Here is a 22,226-nt window from a genome sequence, read left to right as displayed (position 1 = left end):
TGCTTTTGTTTAGCCAATTTATGTACTTAGACATTATTTTGTCTCTGAATACAATCATAATCAAAATTGCACTCTGCCTTTTAGTAAATAATATTCATGATAACATACAGTAGTTGTGAAATACTTTGGTGGAAATTACAATTCATCCATACTTATGCTATTATAGTTGGTGTTTGTTCACTTGTTTGATTTTTTAAAACTGGAATAACTTCTAAAGAACTAAACTTAAATGTGCATCTTAAGACACTACCATGTGAACACAGCTGAAAGAATTCCTAAGATAGGCTGGCACTAACTTACAATGTTTTTAAATTCATTACATATGTGTAAATATTATCTGTGTGTCCATGGCTAAGCATACTATGTTTCTAGCAGGCTTCTTTTAGCAAGGGACTAGAGATTACAAAAAATTAATTAACAGTAATTAGGACTGCACTGTGACAGCATGGTGTGCTTTCATTCCCCAGTCTTTTTGACACAGATTTCATTTTGGAACTGTTACTTGACTTATGTGTAGGGCTAACCCGTTCTATTTGGATACAGGTACAATAGGTTTCAACTGTAGTCATGACCCTAGATCACGGTGCATGCTGGTCATGATTGCACAGATTTTTGCTGTACTCTTTACAAATGACATTAACCTTAACCCTCAACTCTATATCTCTGCCTTATTCCAGCAACATGATCCAGGTCAATTGCCTACTTAAAATTACCCTGTTGTGATTATGTGTGCTTTCTTGATGAACTGTATTGTGACTATTGGAAAAAATAGGAAATGAAAATTATTTGAAAAATCAACCAAAACCAAAGAACCATATAATGTTATCCAAAAAATAAATAAAAATATTTGTTGTCTATTATCTTTTCCCTAATTCCTGCGACAAAAAAATACTTGAGGGAATTAAGCCATTGTCATTGATGTCATACACAAATATGAGCAACTGTACGCTGCCATTTTTCATAGGCAACATATGGTGACACACATTATCACATGACATCTGTGGCATTAAAAACAGCAATAAGCATAATAATTATAATCAATATGGTAAGAGCCGTGCAAAAAATCCAGAAAGAGAATACAAAATGATGTTAGTTAAATAATGTAAGTAATTATAAAAACAAAGTAAAATTATACACAAAATCCAAAATAGAGAACAAGTGGTTCCAAAATCTTGATTACAGCCGATTGGCATTCCATTCAGGATTTTTTCTTGCCTCGGGTGCTTTGCTGCCGGGATAAATTGTATCGTTCCAAGTAATAGAGCGAGATTAACAAAGTGAATATAACTAATTGTAATTAAGTACAATTTTAGCTCTTTTATAATTGAATAATGGGTATGTCAGAGGCAGAATATTTGCACAACTGTCCACAGCTCTAAGTACCTAGTTTCAATAATTAGTTGAGTTACTGTCTGTCTTGGGTTTTCTTCCTGTTCATGTAGGTAATTTGGAGATTCTCTTATTTCCTCCCACAACTTAGAGATGGGTATACTGTACTATAATGGTGACTCTAAGCTGGCACCATGTGAGTAAGCTTGGTTGTGTGTGGGAGTGAGCCGTGCAATGGACAATTGTTCCATCAAGTTTTTCTTGCGTCTGGCGCTTGATTCTGTAAGGGAAATATTTTTGATTTCTATGACCATTTAATGGAAAAAGTTCATTCAGAAAATTAATGGATAAATGGATATAATTAAAAGTAAAATTGGCATTGCCCTGTCATATACTGGTCTCTTGGCCTTGGTTGGCTGCTTCCTTGTACCTTATGCTGCTGTCACCATCTCAGACTCAGTGTAAGCCTGATTTCAGTTAAACAGGCTTGAAAATACACGTCTAGATGAATTAATGTGTGAGTTTAGGACACTGATAGCTGTCTGGCTGGTTAGCTGGCTGGCTGGCTGGATGGATGGATGGATGGATGGATGGATGGATGGATGGATGGATGGATGGATGGATGGATGGATGGATGGATGGATGGATGGATGGATGGATAATTTATTTATTTTAATATAAAAGTTCCGGACAGGAATCTTCACAGTTATTATTTGAAGAGTGTGGTTTTCAGTCTTCTCTTTATACAGCCCTAGTTAGAAAGGTATTATTGAGTCTGTGTGCGACTGCACACAAGTGGCTAGTCTCAGGTGGAGTTCTTCTTCCTCTTACATCTAGTAGCAAACTGCCTAACCTCTGTTCTGGATACTTGTTACTGTTGGAATTAGCTAACTGGAAGAGACAATACATATTCATATATCAAAATGTAACAGATTGTATCAATTAGGTTATCAGATAAATCATCCTCTCCTTTCATGCTTATAAAACAATTTACATGCATATGCATGTTGTGCTATGGATTTCTAGAGTATATTTCTGAATATTAATGCCTAATTGTAATTACTTAAAGATCTATTTACAAACATATGGTGGTGTTTTCCAGGTAATTGTAAGGGAGGAACTTGTGTTGTTCATGACTGCCGAGAACAGTTTGAATTTAGGATATTATATACTATTAGTATACTATATATACTGTATTTAATACACTAACTTTGTAGGAAAAGATTTAAAGATTCTGTACTATAAATGACAAATCTTTTATAATTGTTTTTGGGACCATTTTTGAATTCAGTGTCAGTCTTTTTTGACATCACAATTGCCTGCTAACTCCCAGTCGCCATAAGTGTGTCAGGGACAGACTTTTTTGTGTGTATGATCTTTTTTTTATTGAGAAAATCAAAAAGGAAATCAACATGACAGAACAAGAAGTAGATTCACTTCAGTGTGCCCTTCAAATTCAAAATCTTCTTAAGCAGAAAATAAAATTAAAGCAAAACAAAAAACTTCAGCAAATGTGTTTCACTATAAAGGGTACTATATTGGATAGTAACTGGGACAAATCTACTATTGAAATATAATAATAATAATGATAATAATAATAATAATAATTGATTACATCTATGTAGGACTTTTCTTGCTATTCAAAATGCTTAAATAATTTGTACATTATATGACTTCTTTAACACTGTATATACAGTGTACAAATTCTGACTGTTCATGCTTAAAATACAAGAAATGTTTTCTACTGATTTAACAGTATATTGTAAAATGGCATCATAAGATAAAAATTGGAAAAAACAATGTATTTTTAACTCTTATTAATTAGAGACTTCAGATGGATAAAAATGATTTTCATGTTTTACATGTGAGAATAGGATTTTCAGATTGTTTCAGTTTGGTAACAAGCTATATTTTGTCACTAATATATTGCATACAGTTAAGTTAAAAATGTTAGATACAATTTATACTGTATATTTTTCAATGAAATTATATTAGTAATAAAGAAGGTGGTTCAGTGGCTAGAAATACAGGGTCTCAACATGTGTCAATTTTACACACTTTCTACATGTCTGTGGGTTTTTTTTTCTCCTGATACTCTACCTTCCACATCATAAAAATTTGCATGCTAGTTTAAAGAGTAACTCTAAATTTGGTCCATGTTGTTGTGAGTATATGTTCCCTGCAGTGGTCCAGAAACTGGTCCAGGGTGGTTTCTTGAAGGATATTCTATATATCGGTTTTCACAGTATCTTGCCTTGTGAATTGTGTTAACAATCTACTGTACATTCAACGGCATCATAGCTTAAAAAATTCAAACACAATTAATTCTGCATGTATAAGGGCGCAGGTATTATGAGAGTAGCAAAAAGCTTACAAAGCAAGGAAGAAGGTAAACTCACAGGTACTGTTCACATATGTCAGGACCTTTGTTTGTGAAGAGGGGAAGCTTGGCATGTATCAACAGCAAGTTCAAGTTCAACAAATCGTAACAGTCTCAATCCCACTAGTACATTGACATTCTGACTTGCATTTCACCCACAGACTTGAGACAGTGGAGGCAGTAGTACAATACCAACAACAGACAAAACATACAAACACAGAAATTGAATACATCATCATACATAAAATGAAACATCACGTGATATATACATAAAGTACTGTTGTCAGTTGTAAGTACAAGAGGCTGTTGAGTAGTCTTTGACCTGTTAATAAAAGCCATCCCTGAATCTAATAACATGAGAGTGCTAATTATCTAGTAATGTTTGTCAAAAGAGACAAGGAGAAAATGTGAGTGTGAAGAATGGCTGAGGTCTTCAGTACTGTTTGCCTTTCTAATGTAGCATTTGTTATACTGAATGTGTTTTGAACAGAAGGGAATACCAGGTGCCATTGATATTCTGAGCCAACTTAATAATCCTCTGTAGTGCTTTGCAGTCCTGAGCTGAGAAGGTATCTTACCAGAATATTATGTAGTGAGTGTGACCTCCACTGTGAACCCATAGAAATTGCTATGTGGAGATGGGGACATTCAGGCTCACTTCAAATGTCTGAGGACAGAACGACTTTGGCAAAGTTCTTGACAGTAATGCACATTGAGTTATCAGTGACTGTGACTCCAAAAATTTAAAGCTGCTTATGTTATCTACAGTATCTCTTCTGGTTTAGATAGAAGTGCAGTCTTGATCCAGCTTTTAGAAGTCTAAGACCATCCTTCTGGAATTATTCTTTCTTTCTTTCTTTCTTTCTTTCTTTCTTTCTTTCTTTCTTTCTTTCTTTCTTTCTTTCTTTCTTTCTTTCTTATCAAAATGTGGCAAAATTCATTAGCATTTTACACTTTATTTTACTTATAATATTGGCCATTATCATATTTCAGTTGATTGTGCCTTTAAAATGACATTGAGAAAAGAGAACAATATTTTTTAAGTGGAAACTGCTTATGTAAAGAAGCATGAAAAGTCAGGTCAGCAGCTGTATTGAAGTTTCAGTGCTAGATAAAATAAATCACGTCAAGAGCACCCTGGCACGTAGTTTATCATTTAATAATATGTGTCTGCATTTTTCCATGCAGTAAGAATTCTTAAGGAGACTTGGTGAATTATTGCATCAAAAATATGGTTTATTGTATAAAATACAGTTGATGTTGTTATTGAAGTGATTAAGACAAGTTTTTAGTTAGGTGACATTTTCACTTCATTCCACTTAATGATAATTGGCTCATGTGAGTGAGTGTTGGGATTTTCATGTGTGTACCATTTTTGTGGAGTGTCATCCCATCGGGGGTTCATTGCTACCTAGAGTTGGATGTTTCAGGAATAGACTGCAGTTTCACAAGGCTGGTAGAAATTGATATTTGGCATAGCAATAGGAAATATTAACTATGTCAAAATGTTTAAAAATGCAGATGTATATTACTTTACATTGCATTTCATTTTAATGAGATAATTGTATTAGAACCACACTGCTAAAATTTGATGAAATTTTTACTTTTGTCAAGTATTGTAATATGTTTTGACACAAAGTATCATTGATACACTGAGGATATGTATGAGAGTTTGTAACAGTTGCAGTGCCAACACCTTTTAAAATATAGACGTAATCCATTTTATTGGTTGTTGCAAATTAAAATGCATTACTTCTACGTTCCACCAAGTGGCACACGTGAAAGTTACCAGTGTTACAGAGATTTCTATACAAATGCACATTTAAGTAGAATATTTGGGTTTAGCTTGATTTTCACAATGTTTCCAGTGAAGAAAGAGCTTAATATAAATTGTGGAGTTTACAAGCATTATTATATTAAAATCAAGTACTCCAGTCCACTACTCCAGACACACCATGTTTCTCCAACTCCAGCTAACTGGAGCACTTCATGGACAATTTTTATTGAATTGAAAATTCACAGAATAATATAATCAAAGAGAAAGAGGGAGAAAATAAATATTTTGTCAAATTCAACTGCAGTGTTTGCATGCTCCTGTGCTTGGCTTGTTTTATCTTTTAATGGCATGTGTACAGCAACAGAAGTATAAAAATGTATTGTGCAGATACAGTGGCATTTTATTGATAGTACAGTTTTTAAATGCAGATTTATATATTCTAGTCTCAGTTTTTGTTTGACCGCCTTATTAAAAACATAAAAGCTGACCTCACAAAAAGTGACCTAGGACTACTTTTAGTCAATACACCTAAGTATGTGTTATGAACCATAGCTGAACATCCCTAATCTTATTGTGGAGGCTGCTGAATTACTTGAAACCAGTTTCCATAACTAAATAGATTGTAGTGGGATGAGCTGAGTAAAGGATTTTTCTTAAATGGTATAGTAAATTGATGCGCTTCTGCCTGCGAGTATGTGACTTGATTTTTAGCAAATGAAAAGGGGACAATTTATTGCAGAACGGAATCACAATACTTAATATTATAAAACATAGTGAATTGCAGTATTGTTATATCGAGATCCATGTAGCTAAATATTATCATATTATGGAGTCCCTGGCAATTTCTCCATCTACAATACATGATTACTTTTAGAACTGTAGTCTCGGGGCATAGTGGGAGCAGCAAGCCTAAAGTACCGTATTGCTAAAATAATGGGGGCAGCCTGAAGTTCATGTTGGTTTTTTTTGACTTTTATCAGTTAATATTTTTCCAAAAGGTGATCGAAATTTTTGCAGTCTCCAATCAAAATACTGAAATCTTACAACTTGTTTTGTACCTGCACTTTGATTTTCAGAATTTTTGTTTCACTGGTTTTAAAATGATGAGAGGTTTTTGAGGTATTTTTAAAGTTGATTTCATTCATCTATTATCAAATACTTCTAATACAGTCCAGGGACATGGGTGTTGGAGGAATTTCATTTGTGGTCAGTGGGGCTGTCTCACCAGTGTCACAGCTCATGGTGGGGGTGAAGTAAGTGCAAGGAGGGGGGTGTCAGGGGGGTGATTTTAGTGTATAAAATCAAACATTTTTAAATCAGTGCCATATGAATTAGTAAATGCCCAACAACTTGGGATATTTTATTTCTTTAAAGCTCTTTGTAACACCACACGTCTTGGTCAGAAAAGCACTTTGTCAAGGTATTGGCATTTACTGCTGTGAGATTTGTGTTTGCATCAGTATATGGAGAAGACATTAGCTGTTTAATTACACATACTAAAGTACTATTTTGTCATTATTTAATGGTTTTGGCACATCTAGAATTAATTTTGGGCTTAGTTTATACATAGTTAAGTGTTTTATAATATTAGAATACATTTATTGTTATTTACTTCAGCTCCACTTTGTTTAGTGTTTTTGGCCATGGTCATGACAATTAGAGATTTTGTGCAGTTGAGTATTTTGTTGTTGGTTTCAATCTACAATTGCTGCCACACAACAGCAGAACCTCCAGCACATGAGGTCATCTTAGCAACACAGAAACCTAAATGTCTACACTTGTGGATACATTGCTTAACAAAAACCCTTGCATGTGATTATAGTTAAGTTTTTTCAGTGATCATCATTTGCTGTCTACCATGTGGCTTTTTTAGTTTGACAATTAATAATGAATCCATTATTTAAGAACTTGTTTGTTGTGTTGTTTTCAGTGTGCCTCCAGTATTATCCATTGAACTAGACTGACCATAACTGCAGTATTTGCTCATAACTGGAGACTGTCTGTAAATCCCCCATATACCATTCAAATATTTGTCAATAGTGCTTTCACTGTTTTGGCACATTTAAGTTGTAATATTAATAAACATTACTTTGGCTTCAAAAACCCACTTCTTTAAAGAGCAGGATTTTCACACTGATACTACTCATTACTCCTCACTCTGATACTACCAGTTATTACGAATAACACGTACAAATCGGTTTATGACCAAAAAGTTTGCCAATTTTTTGCATCTGTTCACGACCACACACTCGGTATACGAACAAGCCAGTGTCCCTTTCGGTTTGTACGTGTTCAGTCTCTCCCTGTGCATTTCCTGTGCAGCGAGCAAGCAAGAGAGCGTGACATACACACACATAGGCGCGAGAAAGAGACACACACACACACAGGCGCGCGAGAGAGGGAGACACACACACACAGGCTGCGCGAGAGAGAGACACACACACACACAGGCAGAGCGAGAGAGTAAGAGACACACACACAGGCAGAGAGAGGGAGAGAGACACACACACACAGGCAGAGCGAGAGAGGCACACACACACACACAGGCAGCGCGAGAGAGAGAGCTGGACGCATAAGGTAGGAAGGCAGTTAAAGAATGCACTGGGCTTGATTTTGTTTTCACTTCTGTTTACAGCGATTGGTTCATAGTGTGCATTGTTGCAATGTTACTTTTCTTGGTGGTTTATTAAATTACGGATTTTTTCAAATGTTCATTTTTTTCCCTGTGCTTAAAACTCATTAAAAAAAAGTGTTTTTAGCCAGCGGTTGGTAACGCTATAGCGCGAACTATTGCAGTGTTAGTTTTCTTTGTTGCTCAAGATTTTCTCAGTGTTATTCAATGTTTTTACATTTAGTTTACTATTACGCTGTGCATTCTATGGTTTGATTAACTATATTTGTGAATAAAATCCTTAAAAAAAACTTCAGTTCACAACCAAATCGGGTTACGATCAGAGTTTTGGAACGCATTATGGTCGTGAACCGAGGTTCCACTGTACTTGGTAATAGCGTCATCATATAGCTTTCATAAAATATAAGACGAATATACTCTGCCTAAAGGTGTAATTAGGACAAAAATGATAAAGGCTCCAGGCATAAAATACAAGGCTCGACAGCATTAAGAGGTATCTGACAGCATATTAGCATTTTGATACAAATATAAAATGACTGAGAAACACTGACTGAGGGAAAGACTTAAACAAAAGATTGTGTTTTGTTGTAGGTACAGGTGATCTATAAATTTGCACTGGATTAAAGAAAAAATAATTAAAAAATAAGAAAATAAACTAATATACAGTATACAGACATACGGCCCTTTGTTGATGTTATTTTGTCTACATTGTACAATGATGGACTTGAAAAAGTTCTAATGTGCACAACCACAGGGAACCAGAGTTTACATCAATGTGCATACGCAAAAGAAACCAAATTTGAAATGGCCAGAATTGAGCTCGGTGTTATGAGCAATTTACAATATTTTTTAAAAATATTCCAAAGGTGAACTTAAAGGGATACTCCACCTAAAAATAATATTTTTTATTATATTACTTTCCCCTTATAGTTTGCAGTGATGGCCAAGGACGATTTTTAATCTCTTATTTTCATTCAGAGCGGAAATAGCAAAGTTTCAAATAGAATAGGCATCTATGGTAACCAATGGTCAAAGCTGCACAACAGCAAACAATATTAAAAAGTCCATAAAAAAAAATGTCATGTTACCTGTGAAGCATAATCCACACGTCCAGTCATTGACTCATAGGGTTAGGGTCATTAGTCATAAATGTTTACTACTATATTGTTAAGTAAACCACTTCCAGAAATCATTCTCGTGAACAAGAATTTGAATTGTAGACCCACCTCCCATCATTACATTTATTTTCATATCCACAACTGGACTACCTTGGGATTATTTAGTGGCAGTCTGTGAAAACTGAACACAGGAGTTGACCTTCTGCTTATTGAATCATCTCGGATTTGCACTAGTACGAGACATATTCTCTTGCTGGTAATGTGTTTACTCACTTTTCTTTCAGTTGTACTCATATCCCAGTACATTTTGCAATGTTAATATCACATGAAGTGCAATGTCACTTGTACCCAATAAACAAGCTGTTAACTGGGTTAGACTCTCAACCAGTGAGTGAAAGGGGAGGTGGGCTAGCAAAATGCTAGCTCTGTTGCATTTAAGTAAGTTTCCTTTTTAGTTCAGAAGATCATTTTCCAGAAGTGATTTATTTAACAATATTTTTGTAAAATTCATGTATTAGGGGCATTGTGAGCATATGACTAGATGCATTGAAATGTGGAACATGCAACACAGAGTGAAGGGAGATTTTGCTACTCTTTGCTGTTTTTTACCTATTCTAGCAGAAACACGGATTATATTTTTTTCTCACCAATCACTACAAATTATTGTACATGGGGAAAGTAACATATAAAACAACATCATTTTTGGATGTGATATTCCATAATAAATCTGTAAAATCTTTCTGCACTTTCAAAACAAAAGAAAAAAATAATAATAAAACTTACGATTAATGCCACTTTCAATCACTTATAAGGTGACTGCAGAAATAATGTACACGATTTGTGCATGCTTTGAGAGTTCAGTGCTATTACTAATCAGTTGTTATTGCTAACCATTTTACCTTCCATTGTCCCATAGTTAAGATGAATGAAGGAATTAGAATTAATAGTGAGATGAATGTAAGTCTTATAAAAATGTTATACTGTACTTCTACAGCTGTTGCATGTACAAATTGAATCAAATGGCCCTCTGTTCTATGGCCACTTTTCAGTGGTGCCAAAATTAGCTATTCTGTACCTCATGGTGATTCCAAAGTAAAATTTATGAGTTAGTGTTACAGAACTTACACACTAGCCAACCGTTTAGGTGATTGAGCTGATGAAATAAAAGCACAAAGGCAGTGCAGTGCAGCCAACTAATATTTTAGAGACAGTCCACTCTCACAAAGAACTGCAATTAATAGAGATTCTAAAAACTTCCAAGAAACAATGTTTCAAACACTAAATTTATTGAGGTCACAGTGTTTTTCAAAGACAGTGGATTTTGTCAGTGCAATAACTAAAATGTGATGAATGCCAGAAAAGGCCATGTGGTACATATTTGAATAGTGTGGGAGTAACTAAAATGGAGTCTGCATTTAAAGGTATATTGAAAGTTGAATTGATTACTGGAATTATGGCCATTCCTAATCAAGAGCTTTTCTGGAGGAGTCAACTGACAAAAGTAGTAGCAAATTACTATTCACTTGTGGGAGATACTTTAAACTGAAACAGTAAACTGTTTTTTTCAGGAATTCTGAAATAATGGATAAGAAGCCAAATTCAATTTTTAAACAAGTTTAATTAATCAGTCAGTTACATCTAAATATATAGATGCAAATGAGTCTCACATGTTGAATTAGCTTGTTGACAAACTTGATTTGATAAATCTTCCTTAAATGCTGTTTTCAGTTGTTGTAAATGAAAATTTTCTAATTAATCTTAGTGTGTACAGTTTAAAAATGATATATCAATTATAATATAAGGGAATTATATTATATTATACTATATTATATTATATCATAAGGGAAATGTTAGACAAAGATAAAGATTTATGGTCATTTTGTTTTGCCAGCTTAATTAAATTAGAATCTTGTAAAAAAAGAAAGTGACACAGGGGCTGCCACCATTGTAGTTTGGGTGTGAGTTTATATCTTCCCTAGGTTGACTTCTACTGTATGTGTGGTGGTTTTGTTCTCATACTGCTTATGATTTCTCTCAAGAATTCCAGCCTCCCGCCAGGCCTAAAATCTGCTGACCAGTTGCTTCATTTAATCATTTTCCAAACAGTGGACTTCATAATAATTTATCGCAGGGTACAATCAAGCAGACACCCACGTATTAATTCACATTGAGGCCAATTTTAAAATAGACAATAATCCATTTCTGCTTGTGTTTGGGGTGTGGTAGCATAATCACGTAATTCAGGAAAACATAAGGACAAAGTACACATTCTGGTCAGACAATGACCAGACTGGGGTTTTAACTCAGCGTCCTTGAACTGTCAGGCCAATAAACTGACAGAATTAATGGAATTGGTTTACTTACACAAAGCCAGTACTGTGATGAACTGACATTCTAAACAGAATGGTGCCATGGCAAACTATATTGTCTATTGAGAGAAACAGGAAACTGATAGATGTATTTCTTTCTGAAAATGTCGACAGTAACAAAGCACTGAATGTGGTTGGTAAATGAAAGAAGATTGGTACATTAAAGAGAGAGTTATAAAAATGTGTGCCATAACATTTTTCATTTTTTCTTTTCTTAGAGTCCAGATCTGAGAAAAAAGAGATCAAATGTCCAACACCTGGATGTGATGGAACAGGTCATGTGACTGGTCTTTATCCTCACCACAGAAGTCTTTCTGGATGCCCCCATAAAGTTCGTGTACCACCTGAAAGTGAGTTTGAGAATTTAGCTACCAGTCTTGTTCATATTCTTTTATCAGAATAAACATTTTGGTGCACTTTAAATTTTCTTTGCAGCATTTTAGAACAACTCTCCTTAGAAAGTGTCTTTAGATATACAACCAGTAATTTAAAATCAAATGTAATTAGTAATTTAAAAATAAAGCCTTACCATACCATATCTTACTGAACCTTGTATTAACTTTACAGGATATTACCTGAATTATATACATGTACTGTATATATTGATTTCTGGATCTTGTTATTGTTAATATTTGGGCTCAAGTGGGAAGGCCAAAACACCTTGCCAATTCAAGACATTAAATATTTAATATGATTTATCTAAAATAATTTATTAGTTTAAATAAGATACACAATATTCATCTTGATACAAATCAAAAAAACAAACATTTAAACAAAGAAAAGAAGACAATTTAAGTAATCTAAGCAAAAAAACGAAAAAAAGAACTGAAATATAGTGTTATCAAAGCTAAAAGTCCATCATAAAGAATTCATAATTCTAAAAAATAAGACAGACATCCAAAACCAGAAAATCACAAAAGGTAACAAGACCCCAAACTTTACAAAAATGGGAAGCACAAAGATGAAGTTGAAGAACACTATGGCCCAAAGAGAATGCCACAGCAATGTGTTTGTGGAAGCAGGTGTCTTAAATAGGACTGTAGGTTATCGCTGATTGAATCAGGGCAACACCTGAGAGCCCTAAATAACTATAATAGTCTTACTAGAGTGTGAAGAATGAGACAATGTAAAACATAGTATAAACCAAATGTTAAAAACATTTTAGATAAATTGCAAAAATAACAAAAAATGAAAAACACTACAATAAAAGGAACCCTAGTCCCATCAGTTATACAAACATTAGCAGGAGAAATATGGTGCACATCATGGCCACTTCTTTGGAGTGTGCTTGGAGTGCAATGCAGCATTAACCACTGCCATAATACCATACATCTTGAAAGTATTCTTCAGGTTTCTGGTTTTGCTGTCAATATGTTGTGACCAGTATAGGGCAATGTTTGACTAATCTCCAAAGCCTAACATAGGGCCAAAGAGGCCAAAGTAAAAAACACATGCCAAAATAGTATGGGATGTTATAGTCAGGGCTTGCTGTGTAATGATTTAGCCGCTAAAGGACAATCCCACCAGGGTAATGGTTTGTCTTCTTACTCCTTTGCATTCTCTCTTCCTCTTGTCAGTTGAATCCTTGTCACACATTTATCCTCATTACTCCTAGGTCAGGGGCCTAATGGCCAGAAGGGGTGTTTAAGTCCAGTCATGAACTACTTCTGGGTGAAGCCCTGGAGATACTTTTCTGGTGTGTAGAACTTCTGGGGCCGCATTCTTCCAATTTCTGCTTTCAATCCCAGGTGTTCCTGTTGTATAAGTATTCTGTCTTTTATCTTAGGTAACAGGCCCCCTTTTTAATATAATGGACCTCCATTCTGCCCTCTGTTGTACTAGGGAACTCTGACATAATCACTGACAGTTCCCCATTATCCTTCTATTATATGATAATAATTGAGTTTTGCTGGTTTCACTTCTCTCCTGTTCTGATTTATGTGTCTACACCTGTAATCCTGGCTCTTACTGGGCCTCAGTCCATAAGGTGTAATTTTGAGGAAGATTATGTCTCTTGTTTATTTAGGCAGCTGATTGATTGAGATAAGGGCTAGTGTTATTGCACATTAAGAGACAAAATTACCATAGATTTAGTATCAAAAAACTGCTACATTATTCCAGTACACGGCAGGAGTCGTCATTTATTTCAATTAATACTTGAGAAGCATGGGGAGAAAATTGCATAGACCCTCACTTTCACCTGGGATTGTTTTAAATTACCATTTTAGTCCCATAAATAAATATATCTGTATTATTTCATATTTTGTTAGCAAAATGCAAACTCTCACACTAAGCTGAGCAAACATTTTATGTAAAACTAATTACAAATGTGATGAATTGTATGAAACAAAGAGTAAAGTTACTAAGGAAACAGTGAAATGCATTCTGCCTTTACCTAGTAATGTCTGCTAATTGTGTAGGGCCACAACGCAGCACATGCCACATGTCTGTATTTTAAACAATTGCTGTGTTCCTAAAATATTTAATTAAATCTCAATGAGTGCAGGTGCTTGCAATCTTGTAAATAAATCCTTTACAGATGGACATGACAGACAACAGTGGGGCCTCATTGTTTTGAGAAAGAGGTATGTTTTCAGTAGCAGTTTAGTATAGCAGACATTAAAAAAGAAGAAAAAAAAACAACTGTTTTAGGCTTAGGAGAACCCAAAAACTACCCGAGCATTCATTGGTTACCTTTGAGAGACAAACTCATTCATGCTTACTGGATTCCTGGATTCATTTTTCTAAGAAACATAGAATAGTTCAACAATATCATTGTGTTTTAAGATACAGTACGATTATAGTTTTTATTGGGCGGCTTCTTTTATTTTACACCAAACAGATTAAATATTTGACAGACTGCTCATTACAATCAAACAACTACCTTTCATACGGCACATTCCTACAGTGCTGTGATAGGCTAAAACACCTAGCAACCCAGACCTAGTCTGAAAATAGATGGACGGATGGATGTATGGGCTTGGAAAATGAATGGATCTTACTATGCTGAACATCATATAAGATGTTTGTTAAATATAACAAGCCATAGTACTATTGTCTGCATACAGTATGTAGGTGTTCGTGCAAATTAAGTGATTTAAAATAATTACCCAGACCTGAAGATTGTGTGTTTAAAGTCTGACAGTTGTTTATATGTATACTGCTCAAAAAAATTAAAGGAACACTTTTTAATCACAGTATAGCATCAAGTCAATGAACCTTCTGGGCTATTGATCTGGTCACTGAAGTAGCAGAGAAGGTTATTAATCAGTTTCAGCTGTTTTGGTGTTAATTAAATTAACAACAGGTGCACTAGAGGGGCAACAATGAGACAACCCCCAAAACAGGAATGGTTTAATAGGTGGAGGCCACTGACATTTTTCCCTTCTCATCTTTTCTGAATGTTTTTTCACGAGTTTTGCAATTGATTACGGTCAGTGTCGCTACTGGTAGCAGGAGGCGATACCTGGACCCTACAGAGGTAGTCCAACTTCTCCAGGATAGCACATCAATAAGTGCCATTGCCAGAAGGTCTGCTGTGTCTCCCAGCACAGTCTCAAGGGCATGGAGGAGATTCCAGGAGACAGGCAGTTACTCTATGAGAGCTGGACAGGGCCGTTGAAGGTCCTTAACCCATCAGCAGGACCAGCATTTGCTCCTTTGGGCAAGGAGGAGCAGGATTAGCACTGCCAGAGCCCTACAAAATGACCTCCATCAGGCCACTGGTGTAAATGTGTCTGACCAAACAACAGAAACAGACTTCATGATGGTGGTCTGAGGGCCCGACGTCCTCTAGTTGGCCCTGTGCTCACTGCCTGGCACCATGGAGCTCAATTGGCATTTGCCATAGAATACCAGAATTGGTAGGTCCACCACTGGTCCCTGTGCTTTTTACAGATGAGACCAGGTTCACCCTGAGCACATGTGACAGATGTGAAATGGTCTGGAGAAGCCGTGGAGAACGTCATGCTACCTGTAACATCATTCAGCAAAGCTGGTTTAGCGGTTGATCATTGATGGTCTGGGGAGGAATATCCATGGAGGGATGCACAGACCTCTACTAGACAACGACACCTTAACTGCTATTAGGTATCGGGATGAAATCCTTGGACCCATTGTCAGACCCTATGCTGGTGCAGTGGGTCCTGGGTTCCTCCTGGTACACGACAATGCCTGGCCTCGTGAGGCGAGAGTATGTAGGCAGTTCCTGGAGGATGAGGGAATTGATACCATTGACTGGCCCCCATGTTCGCCTAAGCTAAATCCAATAGAACACCTCTGGGACATTATGTGTTTCAGTCCATCCGACGCCGCCAGGTTGCACCTCAGATTGTCCAGGAGCTCAGTGATGCCCTGGTCCAGATCTGGGTGGAGATCCCCCAGGACACCATCCGTCATCTCATTAGGAGCATGCCCTGACGTTGTCAGGCATGCATACAAGCATGTGGTGGCCATACAAACTACTGAGTACAATTTTGAGTTGCTGCAATGAAATTTTGGTAAAATGGACTAGCTTGCAGTATAATTCTTTCACTTAGATTTTAGGGTGTCTTTGAATTCAGCCCTCTGTGTGTTGATAATTTTCATTTCCATCAAACGATGTGGCATCCTTTTGTTCCTAACACATTACTCAGTCCATTTCAGTGAAGATATCCAGCATGATTTTTTCCCATTGAGATCTGATGTGTTTTCAAAGTGTTCCTTTAATTTCTTTGAGCAGTATATTTTTTACAATAATAGCACAGGCAGATTAAGGACATTAGTGGTGAACGTTTAACTGACATTCTTGTGGTTTAAAATTCCACACCCAACTGACCTACCTAGAACTGAATATAATATAGCATTCCAAAGCCTGCTTTATTCAGTTCAAGTCAATGTTACCCAAAGCCTATCTTGGCTGCATTAGGTGACAAACTGAGAAACCAACCTTGCATTGGGTGCCATTTCATCCTAGTGCCCAATAACACACACACCTACACAGCTAATTTTGTGTCAGAAATTAATGTAACATGCATGTCTTTGGGATATGGGAGGAAAATTAAAGCACCTGGAGGGAACCCCATACAGACATGCAAACTCCATATAGTCAGTACCTCACTTGATTCAAACCAGGGTGCTAACCACTGTGCCACACTGTCACCATCCTTCTATTATAATGTTTGTAGCATGTAAATAGATTTATATAGACGTTATTGAATATGATAAATTGTTAATTTAAATACAAATCTTAGTATTAATAATAGTCATTGCTAGGTAATTGACACTGATTGACACTTTGTTCAATTCCCTGCTTTTGAAATGTATAAAGCAATATAAAACTTCAGTTATTAAATTAAAGAGCTAAAATAAGGCAAATACTGTATCTCAATGCATACTGTGCATGTTACAGAAGCCATCATGCCAGGCATGAGAGCTATTATGCGATTTCAAATAAGTGCTTTTTGATTTTGGGCTTATGTTTCCTAAAAACCTATAACACATCTTAAAATAACTGTTACTGTATATGTTTGTGTTAGCTTTCATTTAAATAGGTTCCCTGCAGGGAGTTAAATCTATGAATAGCTGGCCTACATATGCTCAAAGAAATCCCACGCTGCACTGCACTATTACAAACATTTCATTACTCACCATGCTAGTGAACACGTTTCAATAAAATATGAAAAGCATGTGTTTATGCACAATTGGCCATACTTGAGTCACAGTATTTATTTTCTGTTTAATTCTGTATTGTTGCTACATACAGTACACATATATTGCTGTTCAATTCATTATAAGATACCAACAGAGATTAAATAATTTCTGTGTTTGTTAATTTTGGAGGACTGTTGTTTTGAAAGTAAAGGAATACTGAATTAAACTGATTCAATCAAAATGCCAGGTTCTACCTGTTTGGTGTTTAATATGACTGACTAATGAGAAAAGAGCTGATTAAGAATCTATAAAGTAGCTATTCAGAAAGACATGATAGTAATGAACAAAAGGACTCAAAGATTATCCTAATTGAACATTGCTTATTCACTTTCTATTGCATTCATTTGTGATTGATTTTCTTTTTTGATGGAATGGGCATAGTTGCATGGTTTGCCACAAGAATCAGTAGATAACACAAGAGAGAGAATAAGGAAACAGACTAGACAGAAGAAAATCATCTGATCGAATGTTGTTAGTGGTCTGTAGCTAATAATTTTTAATAATAATAATAGTAATAATAATACATTTATTTAAACTTAAATTTAAACTGCCACATGTAAAACTTTGAATTCTGATTATTGTCAATGGCCAAATAACAATGAAAAAGAAGAAAACAAAAACTTTAGGAAGTAGAAGGATTGGCAGGGCAGAAAAGGCAATTGTACAGTGCATGAAGAGTTACGTTCTCGAATTAATATGTGTTTTGTTGTCAAAACAATTGCTGGACAACCTGTTTTTAGATTTTGGGACATTGGTTATTTGTCTGAATTTTGCTGTATTTGTGAAATTCACTAGTCTGATGAATTTGCTGTCATAAATGATGAACACCTATGTATTTTATATCCAAAGCCCCTGTGCATGTTAACAGATTTAATTTATGTGGCAACAGGAGCACAACTTATTTAGTATTTTGAATTACACAAAAATATGCAGAGGAGTACCCTGAATTGGTATGTTTCATTATTATGTCATTATGTACTTCACAATTTCAAAAATTAACAAGTGGCACAGGCATAGTGTTCAGCACATAGGAACATAGTCCAGCACTGAAAACGTCATTGTTTTGCCAAAATGTTCAGACACTACTACATTTTGTGAAAGGAAGACATACATTTATTAGGAGCAGTACAATCAAGTTTCTTTTGAAGGTTTTATTTGTTACAAATCTATGAATTATACAAGAGGTTCTATAATATAATAATCAAACAAGTTTTACTAAAACAAAAATAAAATTAAAATATATAAGTCTGTCAGTCAGAAATACAATCAAACCCATAGGTCATGGAAACATTTAAGAGCTGTAATCGTACACCACTCTAAAAACCCCACCCCTACCCTGGTTTTAGATAATATAAAATATAATTTTCCCATTAGGTGCGGAGGGTGTATTTTGATTCTTCCGAGTAGAATTACTTGACGCATTAACAATGCAGAGTGTGAAATAATGGTCAGTGTATCACCAGATAGTCTTAAGAACATCTGAAAAACAATAACTCCAAACACTGCTACAGGATGATTTACAATGTTCCTAAATCCTACACTATTGGATAGATAAGAAAAGACTTCTCTGAGAAGGGCTTTAATTTCGGATAGTCCCAAAACATATGCCTGAGTGAGACTGGAGCTACCTGGCTTCATTTACATTTAGTATCTAAACAGTGATATAGTTTAGATAATTTTAATTTGGAGAGGTGTGTCCAGTGTACATTTTTCAGTTGAATTACAGTATGTTTTGCACTAAATGAAAAGAAATGAATGTTTTGAATTGTGGAGTTACATTCCTTCAGTAAGATATTGATTTAGTCATCTTTTTCCCAGCACTGCCAAAGGTGGTCCAGTGGTGAGTTTAGAAATGGAAATGCTGTCAATAATCTTCTCCGTATTCGTTATATTTTTGAGTGTGAGCTTTAGTGCTGGTTTAGGGAAGCTAAGCAAATTTTTTTTTTACAAAGTTCCTTACTTGTAAATAGAAGAATAAGTGCTTTGGGGAGATTCTGTATTTATAACATATCTGATCAGAAGTGCAAACATATCATCAATACAGAGATTTCTGAAGGTTGAGATGTTTAATGTCTTCTGAAACTTAAATACTGTGTAATTTAGGCAGATTTTAGACTTTTATATTTTAAGGTTATCTTGTAATGGAACAGTTGACAGCAGTGTTTTTTATTTAAAGTGTTTTCTATATATTGGCAATAATTAATAATGACAAGGGCACAGAGAAGAAGAAAAATAACTTCTTTCTATTGTTTTAAATTGCAAATACTTGCAACCTAGTGGTATAGCTGACAGTCAGGTATCATCATGGCACCTTCTGTGTTGGATATTTGTGATGCTGTTGTTTTAAAACCTGGTCTTTTTGGTTTCCATATAAATGAGCTAATAATGTTAATAATTATGGGATTTTTTAGGAAGGCATTTATTTTACTATGTTAACTGATTATTTTAACCAGTTTCCTGGCAGTCCTTCACAGGAGTCCCCAACTTAAGCCACTGCTTTCTAGAACAAATCTAAATTAAAGCTACTTCCAGAAATTATTTTTAAGGCCATTGCCCTTCAGCTTACATATGCAATTGCTATATCCTCCAAATAATGGGATTTAGAAGTGTATAGATATAATTGTTATATTATCTGAGTACATTGTATAAAAATGGTTTTGTCAAAAATAAAATTCTATACCATTAATATTCAGCGGATGTAATTATACGTTAAACCTTTTCTGAGATGCAATGTGTTTCCACCCACACTCCAAAGATGTAAAAGATGTAAATTGACAATTCTAAACTACTATGATATAAGATTACCCTGTGATATATTAACACTCCACCATGGCTGGTTCCTTCCTTGAATTTGATGTTGCTGGGATAAGTTCCATCCTACAACGGCCCTAAATTCGATTATATACCTGAAGTATACATAATTAACTTTTTACATATAGGGTATATGTAAATATTCAGCAGCTTCTGATCCTCATACAAGTCTGAATTTAATTAAGTTGGTTTCATAAGTATTAGGCAGTGGTATTGTCACCACCACTTTGATGGCAGTTTTTATGATTTTATTATGATTTTAGTATTTTTTCAGACAAAGATGATGTACAGGGGTGCCACTCTTACACATGTCCGGTCAGGTTGGAGAGCATGCGCTGGTACAGCGCGTTGCTGCACCCACCACACGACGAAACAGCTCAAGATCCTGGTTGGCAGCCCTCCAGGCAGACACAAGGTCCAGTTCCACCCTCCAGAAATGACCCTCTATCTGCCACATCCAGGTGTTGCACGGGCGTCCCCTTGGCCTGGCCCAGCCACACGGGTCTTCAACAATGAGAATCCTGTGAGCCGGATCACCCTTTGGGAATCGCGCCAAATGACCATAGTGCCATAACCTACTTACTTGCAATTGGCTTGCTCTGCCTCACAATGCAGGTAATGTGCCTCATTCTAGACTCCATATGCAACCACTCATTTGACAAAGTCAAACCAGCAGTACCCAAGGATTCTCCGAAGAGACACAGTACCAAAGGAATCCAGTCTTTATCTCAGGTCACTGGATAGGGTCCATGTCTCCCAACCATATAGGAAGATAGGAAGCACCAGGACTTAGAACTTCATCCTTTTGCATAGATATTGGGAGCGCCACACACCCCTTTCCAGCGACCTCATGAACCCCCGTGCTCTTCCAAAATTTTTCCTACTGACTTCATAGGAAGAGTCACCAGAGACACAAATGTTACTGCCAAGGTAAGTAAACCTCTCAACGAGGTTGACATTCTCTCCACAGACAGACACACTGCTGATGGCTGTGCCTAAGAGGTCTTTAAGGTCCTGGGTCTTGGATTTTATCCAGGACACTCGCAAACCCAGGCACTCAGACTCCTCACTCAGTCTCTAAAGAGCCCTGATCAGAGCCTCCATTAACTACAAGAAGATCACAGCATTGTCAGCAAAGTCAAGATCAGTGAATCTTTCTTTGCCAACAGATGCCCCATAGCTTTTGTACCCCACAACCTTGCCCAACACCCAGTCCATGCAAGCATTGAACAGAGTAGGAGCAAGAACACACCCCTGACTCACACACCATGTAGTTTAAATCTCCAAGACTTGTCTTCCAACAATGGTAAGGGAAAGACCTTGTGAATGAACCCTGTCTTTATTGGAAAATGATCCTGGATGGGCCAAGGCCTGCTCCCTGCCAGAGCTAACTGATCATAGAGTCAGTAGGTAAGTTAGTGAAAAAGCCCATTGGTAGGGCAGAAGTGATGAAGGTGATGGATTTTGTTATATGTTTGTTTGAAAGCTCAATTAAATTAATTTAACGCAGACTGGCTGTCTCCCCTAGAGGACTGTCTGGTAGCTGCTTGGTATCATTTTCTGGCAAATTTTTCTTTTCTCTTGGTCTATAGGGTCAGAAGTCCAGACAGTCACGAAGGAAAAGGTACATAATGGTTGATTACATTAGAGATACCATATTCATGTGTGAAAGTGAAATATATTTAAAGGTGTTTAACATGTTAAATCTGATTTGAAACGTTCCTGTTTGTCCATTTTGCTTTTTATAACACTGTTTATCTACATTGTGGGGTTTTTCAGCTCACCATCTAAGGTAGCCTTATTTGAACATCATGTCTTGGAAGTTTATTTTTTAAGTTGGACAGATTTTTTTTCATCATTAAAACAAACGCATTTCTGTCCAGTGATTAAGAGCAGCCTTTTGTGTTTTCGATGTAAGGTTACTTTGTGGATCTCTATTGCGGCTTAATTCCTCTCTCGGTGTTAGCTATTTAGTTATATTTCTTGTGGAGATGAACTTCAGGTGATATGAACAAATGCTGTCATTTTAGTAAGTAATGCTACTTGATTCTGTGTTGTCCTCTAGCGCAAGGTTTACCAACCGCTGGTCCGCGAAAATCAGTGAATTCCCAGATCTTGT

At 36.0% G+C, this 22,226-nt stretch overlaps 1 protein-coding gene across 6 annotated transcripts in view; it reads left to right on the top strand.

The window, feature by feature from the left end:
- Window positions 1-22,226, top strand: part of st18 (ST18 C2H2C-type zinc finger transcription factor) — a 262,012-nt gene that overhangs the window by 178,276 nt on the left and 61,510 nt on the right. For all 6 annotated transcript variants that reach the window (XM_028803518.2, XM_051928741.1, XM_051928740.1 and 3 more), the window contains one exon: window positions 11,824-11,955. In XM_028803518.2, coding sequence (XP_028659351.1) covers window positions 11,824-11,955 — 132 coding nt within the window. The remainder of the gene's footprint in view (window positions 1-11,823; window positions 11,956-22,226) is intronic.

The sequence above is a fragment of the Erpetoichthys calabaricus genome, chromosome 6 (genome assembly GCF_900747795.2).
Source record: "Erpetoichthys calabaricus chromosome 6, fErpCal1.3, whole genome shotgun sequence".
Classification (NCBI taxonomy): Eukaryota; Metazoa; Chordata; class Cladistia; order Polypteriformes; family Polypteridae; genus Erpetoichthys; species Erpetoichthys calabaricus.
This window is presented reverse-complemented; position numbering and strand designations above follow the sequence as displayed.